Here is a 22272-nt window from a genome sequence, read left to right on the forward strand (position 1 = left end):
GAATGATCTGGTATACTGGGATCGATGTGCTGTCAGTGGACTGAACATGGGCATGTGAAGCATCTGTGATAAACCATGGAAAGGTCTATGGGGCTTGGATGTGGATAGGGAGCTGTGATTTTGAATTATTACACATGAGAGCTAGAGACTGAGTGTGAACAAATGTGGGCTTTTTTGTCTTGTTTTCCTAGCGCTACGTCGCTGAAGCAAGGGGCAGCAATGCTGTTTCCTGTATGGCGGGATGGCAACAGATTTGGTTGAAGGCAAGCATGAATATGTACATATGTGTATATGTGTCCTATGCATGTGCATGTATATGTTATGTATATGTATGTATATGTGCGTTTATGTATATATATGTGTGTGTATATGAGTGAATGGGCCATTTTTTGTCTGTTTCCTGGTGCTACCTAGCTGACACTGTACAGTGATTAGGTATAATTAAAAAAAAAGAACATGTATGTTCACTGTTTCCCTTGTTAGCAAGGTAGCATTAAGAACAGGACTGAGCCTAAGAGGGAAAATCCTCGCTTGGCCCCCTTCTCTGTTCCTTCCTTTGAAAAACTAAAAATGGAGGTAAGGATTTCCAGTTCCCTGCTCCCTCCCCATTTAGTCGCCTTTTACAAGACGTAGGGGATACATGGGAAGTATTCTTTCTCCCCAGTCCCCAGGGAAGGGTGGTTTGGGAAAGTCTTGGGAGTAAAGTCAGGGGTTAGTGAGAGGGCAAAAGGTAAGAAAGGAGTAGCACTACTCCTGAAGCGGGAGTTTTGGGAGTATGTGGTAGAGTGTAAGAAAATAAATTCTAGATTGATGTGGGTAAAGCTGAAAGTGGATGAAGAGAGATGGGTGATTATTGTTGCTTATGCACCTGGTCATGAGAGGTAAGTGTTTTGGAGCAGCTGAGTGAATGTGTCAGCAGCTTTGACACACAAGACCAGATTTTAGTGATTGTGAAGGTGAGTAATGTGGCACTTGAGGGTATAATTGGCATACATGGGGTATTCAGTGTTGTAAATGGTAATGGTGAAGAGCTTGTGGATTTTTGTGCCGAAAAAAGACTAGTGATTGGGAATGCCTGGTTGAAAAAGAGATATACATAAGCATATGTATGTGAGTAGGAGAGATGGTCAAAGGGCATTATTGGAGTACGTTTTAATTGATATGCGTGTAAATGTGAGACTTTTGGGTGTTAATGTGCTGAGAGGGGCAGATGAGGGATGGCTGATCAGTATCTTGTGGAGGTGGTGAAGAATTGTATTAGTTAGAAAAAAAAAAAAGGGAGATAATGTTGGGGAGAAGAGAGTGGTAAGTGAACTTGGAAAGGAGACTTGGGTGAGGAAACACCAGGAGAGATTGAATGTAGAATGGCAAAAGATGAGAGCAAATGATGTCAGGGAAGTGGGTGAGTGTGATGCATTTAGGGAAGCAGTGATGGCATGTGCACAAGATGCATGTGGCATGAGAAAGGTGGAAGGTGGGTAGATTAAAAAGGGTAGCAAGTGGTGGGATGAAGAAGTGAAGTTGTCAGTCAAAAAGAAAAGAGGCATTTGGATGATACTTGCAAGGATGGAGTGCAAATGAATGGGAGATGTATAAAAGAAAGCAGCAGGAGATCAAGTGAAAGGTGCAAGGGTTCAAAAAGAGGGTAAACTAGAGATGGAGTGAGAGAGTATCTTTAAAGTTTAGGGAGATTAAAATGAGGTTTTGGAAGGGAGGTAAATAACGTTCATAAGACAGAACAAATGGGAACATCAGTGAAGTGGGCAAGTGGAGAAGTGATAATAACAGGTAGTGATGAAATGAGGAGATGGAGTGAGTATTTTGAATGTGTTGGATGATTAAGTGGCAGATATAGGGTGTTTTGGTTGGGGTAGTGTGTGAAGTGAGGGGATCAGGGAGAACGGTTTGGTTAAGAGGGAAGAGGTAGTGAGAGCCTTGTGGAAGATGAAATCTGGCAAGGTTGTGGTTTTGGACGGTATTGCAGTGGAATTTATTAAAAAGGGGGTGAATATGTTTTTGATTGGTTGGTAAGGATATTCGATGTATTTATGGATCATGTTGAAGAACCAGAGGATTAGTGGAATGCATGCATAGTGCCATTGTACAAAGGCAAAGGCAATAAGGTGAGTGTTCAAATTAGTTTGTTGGGTATTCCTGGGAAATTATATGGGAAGGTATTGATTGAGAGGGTGAAGGTATGTACAGAGCATCAGATTGGGGAAGAGCATTGTGGTTTCAGAAGTGGTAGAGGATGTGTGGATCAGGTCTTTGCTTTGAAGAATGTATGTGAGAAATACTTAGAAAGTTGGATTTGTATGTAGCATTTATGGATCAAGAGATGGCATATGATAGGATTGATAGAGATGCTTTGTGGAAGGTCTCAAGAGTATATGGTATGGGAAATAAGTTGCTAGAAGCAGTGAAAAGTTTTTATTAAGGATGTAAGGCATGTGTACGAGTAGGAAAAGAGGAAAGTGATTGGTTCCCAGTGAATGTCGGTTTGCGGCATGGGTGCGTGATATCTCCATGGTTGTTTAATTTGTTTATGGATGGGATGGTTAGGGAAGTGAATGTAAGAGGTTTGGAGAGAGGGGCAAGTATGCAGTCTGTTGTGGATGAGAGGGCTTGGGAAGTGAGTCAGTTGTTGTTTGCTGATGATACAGCTCTGGTGGCTGATTCGAGTGAGAAACTGCAGAAGTTGGGGACTGAGTTTGGTAAAGTGTGTGAAAGAAGAAAGTTGAGAGTAAACGTGAATAAGAGTAAGGTAATTATTAGGATGAAGAAAAACTGGAGGAAGTGAAATATTTTAGATATCTGGGAGTGGACTTAGCAGCAGATGGAACCATGGAAGCGAAAGGGAGTCACAGGGTGGGGGAGGGGGCGAAAGTTCTTGGAGCAGTGAAGAATGTGTTGAAGGTGAGAACATTATCTCAGAGAGCAAAAAGTGCACTTTTGTGTAATAATCACATCATCAGGGGAAATACAAGAAGGAAATATAACAGTTAGTTGATTTACAACGAAGAGATGTAGTTAGGACATCACTTGGTAAAAAAGTGACTACCCAAATGGAAGTCAGGTGCATTCAAGTCTAGCAACATGCATATCATGAATTTATAATTATATGGAGAACAAGGGGAACTGTTTACAAATTTTATCAGCATGAAAGCTATCCAACTCAGTTATATTTCTTGTCATACAGAGGTTAGAGTTAATAACTGATACATTTGATACTGTGATTATAATTTTTAACATGATTAGACGAGGCATTTGATCATTGTCAGGCTCTTATTCTGTCTTTATGTTGCTTTAATCTAACAGAAAGATCCTTACCAGTCTGCTCAACATAAAACTTATCAAAATTTTTACATGGTACTCTATAGATGCATCATACAGAACTTTCTGGCGAGTTCCTGATTAAGACTGATTAAGAGTGAATTGGAATGATCTGGTATACTGGGATCGATGTGCTGTCAGTGGACTGAACATGGGCATGTGAAGCATCTGTGATAAACCATGGAAAGGTCTATGGGGCTTGGATGTGGATAGGGAACTGTGATTTTGAATTATTGCACATGAGAGCTAGAGACTGAGTGTGAACAAATGTGGGCTTTTTTGTCGTTTTCGTAGCGCTACGTCGCTGAAGCAAGGAGCAGCATGCTGTTTCCTGTGGGGCGGGGTGGCAACAGATTTGGATGAAGGCAAGCATGAATATGTACATATGTGTATATATGTCCTATGCATGTGCATATATATGTTATGTACATGTGCATTTATGTATATATATGTGTGTATATGAGTGAATGGGCCATTTTTTGTCTGTTTCCTGGTGCTACCTAGCTGACATTGTACAGTGATTAGGTATAATTAAAAAAAAAGAACAGGTATGTTCACTGTTTCCCTTGTTAGCAAGGTAGCATTAAGAACAGGACTGAGCCTAAGAGGGGAAAATCCTCGCTTGGCCCCCTTCTCTGTTCCTTCCTTTGAAAAAGTAAAAGTGGAGGGAAGGATTTCCAGTTCCCTGCTCTCTCCCCATTTAGTTGCCTTTTACAACACGTAGGGAATACATGGGAAGTATTCTTTCTCCCCTGTCCCCAGGGAAGGGTGGTTTGGGAAAGTCTTGGGAGTAAAGTCAGGGGTTAGTGAGAGGGCAAAAGGTAAGAAAGGAGTAGCACTACTCCTGAAGCAGGAGTTTTGGGAGTATGTGGTAGAGTGTAAGAAAATAAATTCTAGATTGATGTGGGTAAAGCTGAAAGTGGATGGAGAGAGATGGGTGATTATTGTTGCTTACGCACCTGGTCATGAGAGGTAAGTGTTTTGGGAGCAGCTGAGTGAATGTGTCAGCAGCTTTGATGCACAAGACCAGATTTTAGTGATTGTGAAGGTGAGTAATGTGGCACTTCAGGGTATAATTGGTGTACATGGGATATTCAGTGTTGTAAATGGTAATGGTGAAGAGCTTGTGGATTTTTGTGCTGAAAAAAGACTAGTGATTGGGAATGCCTGGTTGAAAAAGAGATATACATAAGCATATGTATGTGAGTAGGAGAGATGGTCAAAGGGCATTATTGGAGTACGTTTTAATTGATATGCATGTAAAAGAGAGACTTTTGGGTGTTAATGTGCTGAGAGGGGCAGATGAGGGATGGCTGATCAGTATCTTGTGGAGGTGAAGGGTGAAGAATTGTATTAGTTAAAAAAAAAAAGAAAAGGGAGATAATGTTGGGGAGAAGAGAGTGGTAGGTGAACTTAGAAAGGAGACTTGGGTGAGGAAATACCAGGAGAGATTTAATGTAGAATGGCAAAAGATGAGAGCAAATGAGTGTAATGCATTTAGGGAAGCAGTAATGGCTTGTGCACAAGATGCATGTGGCATGAGAAAGGTGGAAGGTGGGTAGATTAGAAAGGGTAGCGAGTGGTGGGATGAAGAAGTGAAGTTGTCAGTCAAAAAGAAAAGAGGCATTTGGATGATACTTGCAAGGATGGAGTGCAAATGAATGGGAGATGTATGAAAGAAAGCAGCAGGAGATCAAGAGAAAGGTGCAAGGGTTCAAAAAGAGGGTAAACTAGAGATGGAGTGAGAGAGTATCTTTAAAGTTTAGGGAGATTGAAATGATGTTTTGGATGGGAGGTAAATAACGTTCATAAGACAGAACAAATGGGAACATCAGTGAAGTGGGCAAGTGGAGAAGTGATAATAACAGGTAGTGATGAAATGAGGAGATGGAGTGAGTATTTTGAATGTGTTGGATGATTAAGTGGCAGATATAGGGTGTTTTGGTTGGGGTAGTGTGTGAAGTGAGGGGATCAGGGAGAACGGTTTGGTTAAGAGGGAAGAGGTAGTGAGAGCCTTGTGGAAGATGAAATCTGGCAAGGTTGTGGATTTGGACGGTATTGCAGTGGAATTTATTAAAAAGGGGGTGAATATGTTTTTGATTGGTTGGTAAGGATATTCGATGTATTTATGGATCATGTTGAAGTACCAGAGGATTGGTGGAATGCATGCATAGTGCCATTGTACAAAGGCAAAGGCGATAAGGTGTGTGTTCAAATTAGTTTGTTGGGTATTCCTGGGAAATTATATGGGAAGGTATTGATTGAGAGGGTGAAGGTATGTACAGAGCATCAGATTGGGGAAGAGCATTGTGGTTTCAGAAGTGGTAGAGGATGTGTGGATTAGGTCTTTGCTTTGAAGAATGTATGTGAGAAATACCTAGAAAGTTGGATTTGTATGTAGCATTTATGGATCAAGAGATGGCATATGATAGGATTAATAGAGATGCTTTGTGGAAGGTCTCAAGAGTATATGGTATGGGAAATAAGTTGCTAGAAGCAGTGAAAAGTTTTTATTAAGGATGTAAGGCATGTGTACGAATAGGAAAAGAGGAAAGTGATTGGTTCCCAGTGAATGTCAGTTTGCAGCATGGGTGCGTGATATCTCCATGGTTGTTTAATTTGTTTATGGATGGGGTGGTTAGGGAAGTGAATGTAAGAGGTTTGGAGAGAGGGGCAAGTATGCAGTCTGTTGTGGATGAGAGGGCTTGGGAAGTGAGTCAGTTGTTGTTTGCTGATGATACAGCTCTGGTGGCTGATTCGAGTGAGAAACTGCAGAAGTTGGGGACTGAGTTTGGTAAAGTGTGTGAAAGAAGAAAGTTGAGAGTAAACGTGAATAAGAGTAAGGTAATTATTAGGATGAAGAAAAACTGGAGGAAGTGAAATATTTTAGATATCTGGGAGTGGACTTTGCAGTGGATGGAACCATGGAAGCGGAAGGGAGTCACAGGGTGGGGGAGGGGGCAAAAGTTCTTGGAGCGGTGAAGGTGTTGAAGGTGAGAACATTATCTCAGAGAGCAAAAAGTGCACTTTTGTGTAATAATCACATCATCAGGGGAAATACAAGAAGGAAATATAACAGTTAGTTGATTTACAACGAAGAGATGTAGCTAGGACATCACTTGGTAAAAAAGTGACTACCCAAATGGAAGTCAGGTGCATTCAAGTCTAGCAACATGCATATCATGAATTTATTATTATGTGGAGAAGAAGGGGAACTGTTTACAAATTTTATCAGCAAGAAAGCCATCCAACTCAGTTATATTTCTTGTCATACAGAGGTTAGAGTTAATAACTGATACATTTGATACAGTGATTATAATTTTTAACATGATTAGACAAGGCATTTGATCATTGTCAGGCTCTTATACTGTCTTTATGTTGCTTTAGTCTAACAGAAAGGTCCTTACCAGTCTGCTCAACATAAAACTTATCAAAATTTTTACATGGTACTCTATAGATGCATCATACAGAACTTTCTGGCGAGTTCCTGATTAAGACATTCTTCATAGTTTTATTGTTGCTAAAAGCAACATGGGAAATAAAGTAAAACTATAACTAAAAGGGGGAGGTTTGGGTTTAAATAAAATGATTCCTTTGCCAGCTTAAGGGATTTATCAATGAAAGACCTAGGATACTTTAACTTGGATCCAATAGAATATATCTTCTCAAACTCTTCATCAGTAAACTCTGAACTGCAAATACATAATGCCCTAAGGAACATATACTGGAATGATGATAATTTAACACCATCATATCCTTCATTAGCAAAGTAGTGTCAAGAACAGAAGACTGAGCCTTAGAGGGAAAATATAGAGGCATAAGTTTGTTGAGTATTCCTAGGAAATTTTGTGGAAGGGTAATGATTGAGAGGGTGAAGGCATGTACAGAGCATCAAATTGGGGAGGAGCAGTGTGGTTTCAGATGTGATAGAGGATAGAGGATATATGGATCAGATGTTTGCTTTGAAGAATGTCTTGAGAATGAATTACAGATGGATTTTTATACAGCAATTATGGATCTGGAGAAGGCATATGATAGGGTTGATAATGATGCTTTGTAGAGGGTTTTAAAGAGTATATGGTGTGGAAAGTAAGCTGCTAGAGGCAGTGAAAAGTTTTTACCAAGGATGTAAGGCATGTTTATGAGTAGGAAGAGGAGAGTGATTGGTTCCCAGTGAAGGTCGGTCTGCAGCAGGGGTGTGTGATATCCCATGGTTGTTTAATTTGTTTATGAATGGGGTGGTTAGGGAGGTAAATGGAAGAGTTTTGGAGAGAGGCACGAGTGTGCAATCTGTTTGGGAAGAAAGGACCTGAGAAGTGATTCAGTTTTTTGCTGATGGTACAGGTCTGGTGGCTGATTTGATGGAGAAACTGCAGAAGTTGGTGAATGAGTTTGGAAAAGTGTGTGAAAGGAGAAAGTGAGTGAATGTGAATAAGAGCCAGGTTATTAGGTTCAGTAGGGTTGAAGGACAGATTAATTGGTATGTATGTTTGAATGGAGAAAAATTGGAGGAAATGAAGTGTTTTACATATTTGGGAGTGGACTTAGCAGCGGATGGCACCATGGAAGCGGAAGTGAGTCACAGGGTGGGGTAGGGGGCGGAGATTCTAGGAGTGATGAAGAATGTGTGGAAGGAGAGAATATTATTACGGAGAGCAAAATGGGTATGTTTTAAGGAATAGTAGTTCCATTGATGTTATATGGTTGCAAGGCATAGGCTATGGATAGGATTGTATGGAGGGTGGATGTGTTGGAAATGAAATGTTTGAGGACAGTTTGTGATGTGAGGTGGTTTGATCGAGTAAGTAATGAAAGGGTAAGAAAGGAGTGTGGAAATAAAAAGAGTGTGGCTGAGAGAGCGGAGGAGGGTGTATTGAAATGGTTTGGACATATGGAGAGAATGAGTGAGGAAAGGGTGATAAAGAGGATATATATGTCAGAGGTGGATGGAATAAGAAGTGAGAGACCAAATAGGAGGTGGAAGGTTGGAGTGAAAAAGATTTTAAGCGATTGGGGCCTGAACAAACAGGAGGGTGAGAGGCGTGCAAGGAATAGAGTGAATTGGAATTTTGTATACTGGGGTTGACGTACTGTCAGTGGACTGTACCAGGGCATGTGAAGCATCTGAGGTAAACCAAGGAAAGGTCTGTGGGGCCTGGATGTAGATAGGGAGCTGTTCTTTTGGTGTATTACATGACTGCTAGAGACTGAGTGTGAATGAATGTTGTCTTTTTTGTCTTTTCTTGGTGCTTCCACAGCGAAGCAGGGGTAGCGATGCTGTTTCTTGTGGGATGGGGTAGTCACAGGAATGGATGAAGGCAGCAAGTATGAATATGTACATGTGTATATATGTATATTTGTGTATGTGTATGTGCTTGTATGGATTATTATGTATGTATATATAGGTGAAAGGATGTAGTGAAAAAGATTTTGAGTGATCGGTGCCTGAACATACAGGAGGGTGAAAGGCCTGCAAGGAATAGAGTGAATTGGAACAATGTGGTATACTGGGGTCGACGTGCTGTCATTGGAGTGAACCAGGGCATGTGAAGCATGTGGGGTAAATCATGGAAAGTTTTGTGGGGCCTGGATGTGGAAAGGGAGCTGTGGTTTCTGTGCATTATACATGACAGCTAGAGACTGAGTGTGAACGAATGTGGCATTAGTTGTCTTTTCCTGGCACTACCTCGCGCACATGCAGGGGGGAGGGGGTTATTATTATTATTCGCCATTTCCCACATTAGTAAGGTAGCACCAGGATCAGCGAAGAAATGGCAAAGTACTTTTTGTAATTAAAACCATGTGATTTATCAAATGAGTTATTGTTTAGAAGAGCCACAATTGTATTGGTATTGCTGTAGGCATCACCAGTATTTAAGGTTTGAGTAGATGGGAAAGTAAGGAGAATTATCTGAAAATGGCAGACTAAATCTTTTTTTCTTGGGATCATGGGGTTAGCTCTGCTAAATGCTTTTCTTATCAGAAAAAGATATTTGTTGATGAAAGATTGACGGTACTTTCTCTTTAATCTGTTATAGATATTCTCAAACTTTTCATCCATGAATTAATATGGCTTTATCTACAAAGTACAAAGAGTGCTCTGTTTTATATAGAACAGAGAGCTAAGGATCTTTTTGCTAGTTTTAAACAACACAAATTTAGGGCGTTGTTTATCCCTGTTGAGAAGAATTCTTTGTACTAGACGGACAAATGCTTCCATAATTTTGTTGTTTAATTTTTTATCAGTAGAAATATTATTGGATCTTATCTTAAGCATACAGAGCCATGTTACATGAATATTAGCACTGGATTATACATACTGGATAGTTCTGTCAAAGGCAAGATCTGTTATCAACTCCTTATGTTTTGACCATGTAACATGTTTATGACAGACTTACATTTTGACAGCTGCCATATATCAAATGCCATACACCACAGGAGGTCTCACTCTCATTCTTTACTGGCCATGTACTGATTTATCCTCATTCTCTTTTCCCTTAAAGATGTGAATTACAGAAAAGCGCTTTGGACATTTTGTGTTTCATTTTTTCCTTGTGGTTATTAAATGTTTTTTCTGAATTTATAAGTACCCCATGACCAATTTCTGTGAAAGAGTCCTGGCGTTATTTAGGCTAAAAGTGACTTTTCACATGTGGTGCAACCTCTTGCACAATCCTTCAAAATAATCTTTCTATCCCCTTATCACCTCAGCAGCACCTGTTACCACTGCCTCATTTGGCCTTCCCTTCACCACTGTTCCTGTTTTTTCTATCGTTTTCCTCACACTCTTAACCTCCATCCTTAACATCTTGTTTTCCCTAAAGTTTATTGATACTTGCTCTCCCTAACCCTCATTTGTCCTCTTGAGCTCCTGCACCTTTCTCTTGATCTGTCATTTTCTCATATGTATATAATCAGTTGCACTCCTTGCACACAACCATATACCTCTTTTTTTTGCTTTCACCAGTAACTTACCTTCCTCATCTAAACTCACACTACCCTTTCTCACCAGTCCAACTGTCTCATCATCCGTGCATACTACACACCTCTTGCATATGTAAGCAGTGCTTCCATAAATACCTAAATACCTCCCATTCTTCCCCAACTACAGTTTCATTTCCTCTTACCTTTTGCCACTCTACACTCAATATTTGCTTGTATCTCTTCACACAAGCCTCTTTTTTAACTCACTTTCACTACTCTCTTCCCACCCAAATTGTTTCCAACTCCTAAAGCCCCTACAAACTTTCACCCTTGCTCCTTTCAGTACACACACATCCAAGTGTCTTTCCTTTTCATATCAGTCAATTAGTATATAAACTAGTAATATCCTCATCCCATAACTATTACTCACACAAACATACTTATATATGTTCCCATTTTTAAATTTAGTATTCACATTTGCCTGTCTTTTTTCAGCAAACTTATTCACAAATTGTTCACCATTTTCTTGTGAGTCATCCATCACTAATATTAGATCCCATGCATCAGAGCTGCTGATGTACTGGCAGAGCTTCTCCCAAAACACTTGATTCTCTTCCTTGTTTGCCTCTCTTCCAGGTGTATAAGCACTAACAATCACTCACGTGAATCTTGTAATCCACCTGAGGCTTGATCACACTCACTCACTCTCTCACTCACACAAATCCTTCAGCAGCAAGCTACCTTGCCCTTAGCTCTCACCCTCACACTTACTTCTGACTCTACTTCAAAGACACTCCCAACCCATTCCCCTTGAGCTTTGTTTCATTCGGGAAGATAACATCCGGGCTTCTTTATAATTTCTGTGGGACCCCTTTTCCAGGAACTTCAGAATGCTGTTTCAAGGCTGCATTGCTTAAAGCAGCTACAGGCTTTTATCACTAGCTAGAAAAAATAGCCTCCTTTGGAGTGAGAAGTTCCTTGACAAGATTGTGTTCCTCTTCATCCACTGAAAGTAATTAAGACTTACTGAATGATACTTTTCATTCGAGGTTTTGATACACACGAGTAGTCTGGCAACAGCTAAACAACAGCTTATCATTATTTCCAAATAAATTTGGAACATTAGGCATAAATTTATTCTTCATTACACTGGTGTTCCTCATTATACAGTTATACTTCACATGAATCGTTACACAATTATATGGACAACCAGGGTTGCTATTGTACTGAGAAGTTGAATTATTGGATTTTAAGTAGGGAATATTATATTCACATTCCCTGCATGTCATATGATGCAATCAACAGAGGCAGAAGCATGGGGTCTGGCAAACATGCCTACCTAGTATTGTCACTTAAAATTGGGAACAGAAGATCCAAGTGAAGATTTCTGATTGAAAGCTCAAAACGGATGGTATGAACGTGCATAGCTATAACCAGGAGGAAAATAAAGGGGAAATAGGTGCTTCTTTTCATGAAAAAAGAGGAAGGTGGTAGAATTTGGAAAAGTTCGTAGTGTAATGTCTGGGTATTGCGAGATGAAAATTATGAAAAATTTACTATGGGGAACTTGTTAAAGCTTAAGGAAGTGAGTTAAAGATTGATATTATTTAGAATAGAAGTAGACCACAAGAGATGGTGAATAGTAATGCTTATGAGTGGAATTAAGATGAAAGTTCTTGTTGGGATGAGATTAGTGAATGATTTGACAGTTTTGATCTGAGTTGAGGCGAGGATATACAAATGCATGGTGGATTATGTAGTAAGTGAGGGTATTATTTGGGGAATGGTCTCCCTGGTGTAAATAAAAGCTGGGAAAAGCTTACAAAATTGTATGCTTAAAGAGGATTGTTGATCAGGACTGCATGGTTTAAGAAGAGATGCTACCTAAGTATGCACAAGTGAGTGGGGTTGAAGGCCGATGGATTTCACTGTATTATGTGCTGATTGATATGTATACAAAAGAGAAATTGTTGGATGAGAATTTGCAGAAAGGGATGGCACGGTGATTGTACTGTGCAATAATAGCAAGATTGTATGTGATTCAGATGACAAAAATGGCCAACTATCATACTTACTAGTCTGGAGACCACGAAGAGCAGGTGACAAAAATGGCCATCATATTTACTAGTCAGGAGACCACAAAGAGTGATATTGAAATGATTTAGTATTTTAGGAAGATTCATCGTCCAAGCACTGGAAGTTCAGTTAGGGGTTGATCATGAGCTCGGATTTTTAGCTATACATTCATTTGATTGCTGGGGTTAATTATTATTAGTAATTTGAATATTGCTATAAATCTGTTATCTATGAAGATAGAATTTAAAAGGTCTAGAGAATTATTTTGTCTGTCTTCTTAGCATGGGTAATGATTGTTTTCTGAATAACAAAACAGAGAGGACTTGGAATCCTAACTATTTAGGACTGGGGTGGTTGTGGTATTAATGCTACATAGTGATGCATCTGATATTTATTTCCCATTTATTTCACATGCACTGTTATGAAAAGGATGAATCATACACTTTGTCTCAGATGCAGCAACCTTAGGGCCAAGCCACAGCTAGTTTCTGGGATTTTCCTGAATTTAGGTACGATATCAGTATAGAAGATATATGATTACAGGAATATTTTGGCCAAAAGACAAAATATAAACAAACCTGAGAACAGAAAACCATTTTTATCCACATAAACAAATTTAGCAGTGTTTTGAGAAATTATTAGATAATGATGACCCCTTTTTCCCACATTCACTACTACTGCTGCTAGCCTTGCTGTTGCCTCCCTCCCATTGTCTTGAGTCCTTTCTTACATTACTGTACAACAGAAACTGTAGCTAATACAGTAGAGCAACTGTGCAATGTAGTAATTTAGGGCTGAAACCTTAAGCAAAATAAAAAAATTACAATCCACAACCATGCTGCTACCACTGTTCCCTTCTCACTTTTTTACTTGATTCTTATTTCTTTTTTTTTAATCTTTTCAAATGTGTTGTTATTGCTGTACTATGCAGATGCTGCATAGTCAAAACAGCAAAGTATCAGTGCAAAGCAGTCATTTAATTGAACATGAAAGTCAACAAAAGTAGGAGAGTCATTAGTGAACTGAAATTGAAATCTGTTCATATCTCTTGACACCTGTTCCCAACTGGAACTCCTTCAAGGGGGGTTGCCACAGCAATAGTCTCCATTACTAGTGAACACCAATGCCTTTTCTTAGCCTTTAGTCCCTCGTCCTTAAAAGCCATTGGCAGACGGCAACTCTAGCACAGTGTTTGGAGAATCTCCTACCAGATGTTCCTACTGACCACTACTACCTAATGCTAATGCTCCAACCTACTACTACTGGCCACTGCTCCAACGTTTTTGCCAAAAAGTGCTCATTTACTTCACAGCCATCACTAACCTTCCTGATACTGAGGCATGTAGGTGCTGGTAATATACCTCATTGGTTGTTGGCTGCATAGCAACTACTACCTACTCCAATTCTTTTCTAATAAATTTTAACCTTTCATCAAATGAAAAGGTTCCTTAATTTGTAAGTTGTTTTTGTAAAAATCCAGCAAATGATTTGCCATTGTGCAGGGGATAGGTGTAAAATTAAGACTGAGGTATTGATAGTTGATTACATAGAATTTGAATGCTGAGGATTTCACTTATTACCAGTACCCTCATAGGTGCTTATTTGGAAGGCTGCCAGATGAGATTTTATTGTGTTATAAACTGTTCCAACAGTACTAGGCAAATATTTGTTATCATAAACTTGACTTGCTATGGAAGGAAATTTTTTTCTAGGAAATTGATGTTGCTTTAGTACACAAGAATTTCCCATGTGGAAAGACTACACTACTTTGACAGATTTAGAATCCAAGTTATAATGAACAGATTTCTGCATGTGCATTGCATCTCTGATGTTGAATTCCTTGTGCCATTTTCTTCATATATTTATACTCTATTTTTAAGGACTGTCTGATGATTAAACTTGAATGCTGACAGAATTGCAGGTCTTTGTTTATCATTACTTGATTCAACATTGCACACAAGAACAAAGAGAGATATAATTTAGTTAAGTGACTTTTTATGGATTAGCTCGTAAATATTACGGAGGCAAAAGAATAATGAAATATATTTACTTTGGCAGGATGGTGAGCTTAAGGTAATGGTGAAGAAAATTTTAGAAGGTGCGAATTTGGAAGAAGTAACTATGAAGAGTGTATGTCGACAAGTATACGATAAATATCCTGACTTTGATCTTACACATAAGAAAGATTTCATTAAGGAGACTGTGAAATCTGTAAGTATCCTTTCTGTTGTTCACAAGACCTTTTTCTTTTAACTGTCACATTTCTGACACAGTTTAATTTATGGAGTGTTATGAAAGAAAACTTTTATGAATGTATTAGGATTGGTGTAATTTTCACAACTATGTTGATAAGTGTATGTATCAATAGAATGGTTAGTACAATGCAAGCACTTTGAAGTGGATTTTATAGGAATATAATTTGGATACTTGAAAGAAAATACAAGAAATTAGGAGTAGTCGATTATAGTGTATTGTAATAGTTGTGGTTGAAAAAAAGCAGATTACTAGTGTATGATAAAGAAAATGGTTGATAAAAGATGGAAAACTTAGTGGTATGGATATAAAGCAACAATATGATTTAATACAGCCCCAATAATTGGCATATGTGTCAAGGCATTAGTCTTATAAATAATTATTAGCTGTATAATGCTGTTATCACGTGCTACAGTCACAAAGTACTGGTAAATGAATATGAATAAACCATTGGTAATTTACATCTTTGAATGTCTGGTGATTTTATGAGGCTCTCAGAGCCATAGTGACGAATCAACAACAACAACAATTAAAACAGTTTTGAGCTAGAGAGCAATAAAGTTTGCATCTCCATAATGATATTTACCTAGGTAGCCAACCTTACGATTTTTGTGATTTAAGTCACATTTTCAAGCAGTTTTAGTATATTTATATATAATTTTTTCATAATTAAGTTTAACATATAAAAATATCAAAATTCAATCAACTCCTCGCTATATAACCTGTAATAAAAGTTAATAATATCAATAATCATAATTTTTGTCATACACGATTTTGTGAATATTTGCCAACCCATTTGAAGTAATGATACACATGTGGCTGGCTGGGGAGGGGGAGGGTGCTTGTACTCCGTGCATGCTAGGTTGAAGGTGAAGTAGGTACAGCATATATTACCAGTACTACTTGCCTGTGTATCAGGAGTGTTAGTAACAGCTGCATAGTGAGCCAGCACTTCAGTAGTTATCAAGTTGCACTCTTCTGACCCAAGTAACTCTTATTTTCATTCTGTCTCACCCATACGTGGACTACTGGCATTCTGTCCACAAATATACAATCTCTCCTTATCACCCGGAACACTTGATAACATTTAACTCACATAACTCATTCTTCGTAACTAGATTTTTATGCAGTAAGCACTTTGCAGTAGCCCTGCCTTTTGGCAAAATGGTTGTAGTAGGTAGGAACATTAGATAGGAACATTAGGTAGTAGTCAGTATGAGCCTCTGAAAACACTTTACTAGAGTTACCTTCTGCTAGTGGCCTGTTAAGGGTGAGGCACTAAGGCTAAGAAACAGCACTGGAGTCCATCAGATATGGAGACTTGCTGTGCCCACCCTCTTGAGGTAGTTCCAAAGGGATGGGCATCAGAGATATAGATAGATAGGGTGGCAGATGTGGAAAGTAGTTTGGTGAAAAAGGAAGAGGTGGTGAAAGCATTGTGTAAGAAGTGCCACAAAATGGCAGAAGTGGATTAGATTACAATTGAATTTCTTAAGAAATTAATAGCTTGGTTAGGATTTTCAGTGTAGGTTTGGATCATGGCAAGGTGCCTGAGGATTGGTTGAATATCTGTATAGTGCCAGTGTCTGAAGGCAAGAGGAACAAATTTCAGAGGTATAAGTTTGAGTGAACCAAGGAAAGTGTACAGGAGTGGTGACTGAGAGGATAGGGAAGGAAGAACTCTTGCCTCTTATCCCCAGCATATCATAAAAGGCAGTTAAAGGGGTTCAGATCCTTAAGGATAGGGTAGAAAGAATATTTCCTATGCATTCCCTGCTTGTCATAGAAGGTGAGAGTTGGTGTCTGGAAACCCTTCCCTCCTTATATTTTTTCGTTTCTAATGGTTGTGACTGGAGGAGGCTCTGACTGGGTTGCAGTGTGTGAGTGTATGTAGGTGTATTCCAAGATGAAAAGGGAGTACCACACTAGGCATGTCTCAACTGAAGCTGTATGTGTATTAGACATGTCTCCATTCACACACATTTGTTCAAGAATCACTGTAGGAATGTATTCCAAATGAAGAAGCAGTAACCTTGAGGATAAGTTCTGTAACACTCATTACTTTGCTTACACGTACATGAAGCTTACATTGCCCAAGTCATAAGCACTTACACATTGGTGGTTCTGCACAAATCTCAGACCCACTCTTGCATTCAGCCTGCTTTGCCATTCACCCACTCGTGCATGCAGCCTGCCTTGCCAATGTCTCATTAGCAGCAAAAATGCATGAGGAATGCCAGTGCTCTACTACCTGGGTCCACACATCCTGCTGCCTGTTGCTTTTAGTGTGTTTTCCCCTTCCATGATTTCCTCACCTGTTTCCAGATATAAAACAAAAACAAAAAAAAAAAAATGAATCAGGACTGAGTAGAATGGTTGGAGCAGTAATACCTGTATAAAAGGAGAAACAAAACTGTTAAGCAATAATAAATTATAAATTATTTTTATTTCATACCAGTCAATAATAATATCTTTTGAAAGCTTACAGTTTTAGGGAGAATAGTTTTATAATCCTGGCCAGGTCTTGAGTAGTATCACAACCAGGGCTGACATTCCTAGGGAACACCAAAGCAAGTGGTCTGTTTTTACCGATGTGAAGGGGAAGTATAAGGTCAGATGCAGTGGTAACAGATTACTAACAAGGTACTAGGTACTTATGGAGCACTGCAGTATTTTGTGGTGCAGGAAACTGTATATTGCACTTGTTTTGCCCTCTGCATTATGCCACTAAAATGTCTTTTAAGTTCTGGTACTGGTAGTGCTAAGAAGCATAAGTACATCACCAGTTAAATCTGGGCTCATCGGTAGTTACAAGCCAGGTGTTACCCAGAGGATTTTGCCATCAAAAGTCAGGGAAATATGGACTCCCCTGGGATGAGTTCTTTTATGAGACTGAACTACCAATGATGAAGTCTCACTAAATGTGACTTTTCTTTCTCAGTGTAACTTACTACAAGCTAAGTTTCCCTTATCTGAAATGCCTGAGGTCAGAAGTGTTTCAGGTTTTGGAATATTTGCATATACATAATGAGTGAGTGTTCAAATTATGGAGGTATAAGTAAGGGGAGTGGGTGAGGAATGGGATGTATTTAGGGAATCAGTGATGGATTGCGCAAAAGATGCTTGTGGCATGAGAAGAGTGGGAGGTGGGTTGATTAGAAAGGGTAGTGAGTGGTGGGATGAAGAAGTAAGATTATTAGTGAAAGAGAAGAGAGAGGCATTTGGACGATTTTTGCAGGGAAAAAATGCAATTGAGTGGGAGATGTATAAAAGAAAGAGACAGGAGGTCAAGAGAAAGGTGCAAGAGGTGAAAAAGAGGGCAAATGAGAGTTGGGGAGAGAGAGTATCATTAAATTTTAGGGAGAATAAAAAGATGTTCTGGAAGGAGGTAAATAAAGTGCGTAAGCAAATGGGAACTTCAGTGAAGGGCGCTAATGGGGAGGTGATAACAAGTAGTGGTGATGTGAGAAGGAGATGGAGTGAGTATTTTGAAGGTTTGTTGAATGTGTTTGATGATAGAGTGGCAGATATAGGGTGTTTTGGTCGAGGTGGTGTGCAAAGTGAGAGGGTTAGGGAAAATGATTTGGTAAACAGAGAAGAGGTAGTAAAAGCTTTGCGGAAGATGAAAGCCGGCAAGGCAGCAGGTTTGGATGGTATTGCAGTGGAATTTATTAAAAAAGGGGGTGACTGTATTATTGACTGGTTGGTAAGGTTATTTAATGTATGTATGACTCATGGTGAGGTGCCTGAGGATTGGCGGAATGCGTGCATAGTGCCATTGTACAAAGGCAAAGGGGATAAGAGTGAGTGCTCAAATTACAGAGGTATAAGTTTGTTGAGTATTCCTGGTAAATTATATGGAAGGGTATTGATTGAGAGGGTGAAGGCATGTACAGAGCATCAGATTGGGGAAGAGCAGTGTGGTTTCAGAAGTGGTAGAGGATGTGTGGATCAGGTGTTTGCTTTGAAGAATGTATGTGAGAAATACTTAGAAAAGCAAATGGATTTTTATGTAGCATTTATGGATCTGGAGAAGGCATATGATAGAGTTGATAGAGATGCTCTGTGGAAGGTATTAAGAATATATGGTGTGTGAGGCAAGTTGTTAGAAGCAGTGAAAAGTTTTTATCGAGGATGTAAGGCATGTGTACGTGTAGGAAGAGAGGAAAGTGATTGGTTCTCAGTGAATGTAGGTTTGCGGGAGGGGTGTGTGATGTCTCCATGGTTGTTTAATTTGTTTATGGATGGGGTTGTTAGGGAGGTGAATGCAAGAGTTTTGGAAAGAGGGGCAAGTATGAAGTCTGTTGGGGATGAGAGAGCTTGGGAAGTGAGTCAGTTGTTGTTCGCTGATGATACAGCGCTGGTTGCTGATTCATGTGAGAAACTGCAGAAGCTGGTGACTGAGTTTGGTAAAGTGTGTGAAAGAAGAAAGTTAAGAGTAAATGTGAATAAGAGCAAGGTTATTAGGTACAATAGGGTTGAGGGTCAAGTCAATTGGGAGGAAAGTTTGAATGGAGAAAAACTGGAGGAAGTAAAGTGTTTTAGATATCTGGGAGTGGATCTGGCAGCGGATGGAACCATGGAAGCGGAAGTGGATCATAGGGTGGGGGAGTGGGCGAAAATCCTGGGAGCCTTGAAGAATGTGTGGATGTCGAGAACATTATCTCGGAAAGCAAAAATGAGTATGTTTGAAGGAATAGTTGTTCCAACAATGTTGTATGGTTGCGAGGCGTGGGCTATGGATAGAGTTGTGCGCAGGAGGATGGATGTACTGGAAATGAGATGTTTGAGGACAATGTGTGGTGTGAGGTGGTTTGATCGAGTAAGTAACGTAAGGGTAAGAGAGATGTGTGGAAATTAAAAGAGCGTGGTTGAGAGAGCAGAAGAGGGTGTTTTGAAATGGTTTGGGCACATGGAGAGAATGAGTGAGGAAAGATTGACCAAGAGGATATATGTGTCGGAGGTGGAGGGAACGAGGAGAAGTGAGAGACCAAATTGGAGGTGGAAAGATGGAGTGAAAAAGATTTTGTGTGATCGGGGCCTGAACATGCAGGAGGGTGAAAGGATTGCAAGGAATAGAGTGAATTGGATCGATGTGGTATACCGGGGTTGACGTGCTGTCAGTGGATTGAATCAGGGCATGTGAAGCGTCTGGGGTAAACCATGGAAAGCTGTATAGGTATGTATATTTGCGTGTGTGGACGTATGTATATACATGTGTATGGGGGTGGGTTGGGCCATTTCTTTCGTCTGTTTCCTTGCGCTACCTCGCAAATGCAGGAGACAGCGACAAAGCAAAAAAAAAAAAAAAAAAAAAAAAAAAAAGTTGAGTATTCCTGGGAAATCATATGGGAGGGTATTGATTGAGAGGGTGAAGGCATGTAAAGAGCATCAGATTGGGAAAGAGCAGTATGGTTTCAGAAGTGGTAGAGGATGTGTGGATCAGGTGTTTGCTTTGAAGAATGTATGTGAGAAATACTTAGAAAAGCAAATAGATTTGTATGTAGCATTTATGGATCTGGAAAGGGCATATGATAGAGTTGATAGAGATGCTCTGTGGAAGGTATTAAGAATATATGGTGTGGGAGGCAAGTTGTTAGAAGCAGTGAAAAGTTTTTATCGAGGATGTAAGGCATGTGTACGAGTAGGAATAGAGGAAAGTGATTGGTTCTCAGTGAATGTAGGTTTGTGGCAGGGGTGTGTGATGTCTCATGGTTGTTTAATTTGTTTGTGGATGGGGTTGTTAGGGAGGTGAATGCAAGAGTTTTGGAAAGAGGGGCAAGTATGCAGGCTGTTGTGGATGAGAGAGATTGGGAAGTGAGTCAGTTGTTGTTCACTGGTGATACAGCGCTGGTGGCTGATTCATGTGAGAAACTGTAGAAGCTGGTGACTGAGTTTGGTAAAGTGTGTGAAAGAAGAAAGTTAAGAGTAAATGTGAATAAGAGCAAGGTTATTAGGTACAGTAGGGTTGAGGGTCAAGTCAGTTGGGAGGTAAGTTTGAATGGAGAAAAACTGGAGGAAGTGAAGTGTTTTAGATATCTGGGAGTGGATTTGGCAGCGGATGGAACCATGGAAGTGTAAGTGAATCATAGGGTGGGGGAGGGGGCAAAAATTCTGGGAGCCTTGAAGAATGCGTGGAAGTCGAGAACATTATCTCGGAAAGCAAAAATGGGTATGTTTGAAGGAATAGTTGTTCCAACAATGTTGTATGGTTGCGAGGCGTGAGCTATGGATAGAGTTGTGCGGAGGAGGGTGGATGTGCTGGAAATGAGATGTTTGAGGATATGTGGTCTAAGGTGGTTTGATCGAGTAGGTAATAATAGGGTAAGAGATATGTGTGGTAATAAAAAGAGTGTGGTTGAGAGAGCAGAAGAGGGAGTTTTGAAATGGTTTGGTCACATGGAGAGAATGAGTGAGGAAAGATTGACCAAGAGGATATATGTGTCGGAGGTGGAGGAAACGAGGAGAAGTGGGAGACCAAATTGGAGGTGGAAAGATGAGGTGAAAAAGATTTTGAGTGATCGGGGCCTGAACATGCAGGAGGGTGAAAGGATTGCAAAGAATAGAGTGAATTGGAACGATGTGGTATACCGGGGTCGACATGCTGTCAATGGATTGAACTAGGGCATGTGAAGCGTCTGGGGTAAACCATAGAAAGTTCTGTGGGGCATTATTACATGACAGCTAGAGACTGAGAGTAAACGAATGGGGCCTTTGTTGTCTTTTCCTAGCACTACCTCGCACACATGAGGGGGGAGGGGGTTGTTATTTCATGTGTGGTGAGGTGGCGATGGGAATGAATAAAGGCAGACAGTATGAATTATGTACATGTGAATATATGTATATGTCTGTGTGTATATATATGTATACGTTGAGATGTATAGGTATGTATATTTTGCGTGTGTGGACGTGTATGTATATACATGTGTATGTGGGTGGGTTGGGCCATTCTTCTGTTTCCTTGCGCTAATGCGGAAGACAGTGACAAAGTAAAATGAATAAATAAATAAATAACATAATGAGTTAAACAAATGGGCTAGATATGAGACGTACCTCAACGTTTCGACTGTCCGATTTTCCTCAGAAGGTATTGATTCCCGCTGAATGCTGGAATCAGTATCTGCTGAGTAAGACCATTGAACAGTCTAAATGTTGACATATTTCTCAGCTCTAACCTGTTTGTTTCCATACCATCCTGTTTTCCACATTTGTCATGATGGATAATAGATAATGAGATATCATGGGGATGGTACTTTAAAGTCTAAACACAAAATCCATTTATGTTTCATATACACCTTACACACATAGCCTGAAGGTAATTTATACAATATTTTTAATAATTTTGCACATGAAACAAAGTTTATGTAACACTGAACCTTCAGAAGATAAGGTATCACAACTTCAGCTTTTTAGATCTTATTATATGTTAACTCCAGTTATCTGCTCCATTAATAATGGTTTTTGTCTTAGAAGTCTCTCTCTGATTTTATTAACTGACATGGATTTCTTGTTCTGTTATGACTGCACACTGCTCTAGTCCTTCAATAAATCCATCATACATTTTTACCATGTCATCTGTACACACTTTTTCTGCAGTATTAACATAGTCATCTTCAACATCTCTTATCATGATCACCTTGATTCAGAACCATTTCAGCTATTTTACTATTGGTCAATGAGTGAACA

At 39.6% G+C, this 22272-nt stretch overlaps 1 protein-coding gene across 1 annotated transcript in view; it reads left to right on the forward strand.

Moving 5' to 3' along the window:
- Dek (protein) overlaps positions 1-22272 on the forward strand; it is an 89935-nt gene that overhangs the window by 64370 nt on the left and 3293 nt on the right. Inside the window, exon 7 of the mRNA XM_071690580.1 lies at positions 14392-14544. Coding sequence (XP_071546681.1) covers positions 14392-14544 — 153 coding nt within the window. The remainder of the gene's footprint in view (positions 1-14391; positions 14545-22272) is intronic.

Source organism: Panulirus ornatus, chromosome 48, assembly GCF_036320965.1.
Source record: "Panulirus ornatus isolate Po-2019 chromosome 48, ASM3632096v1, whole genome shotgun sequence".
In the NCBI taxonomy this organism is placed as follows: Eukaryota; Metazoa; Arthropoda; class Malacostraca; order Decapoda; family Palinuridae; genus Panulirus; species Panulirus ornatus.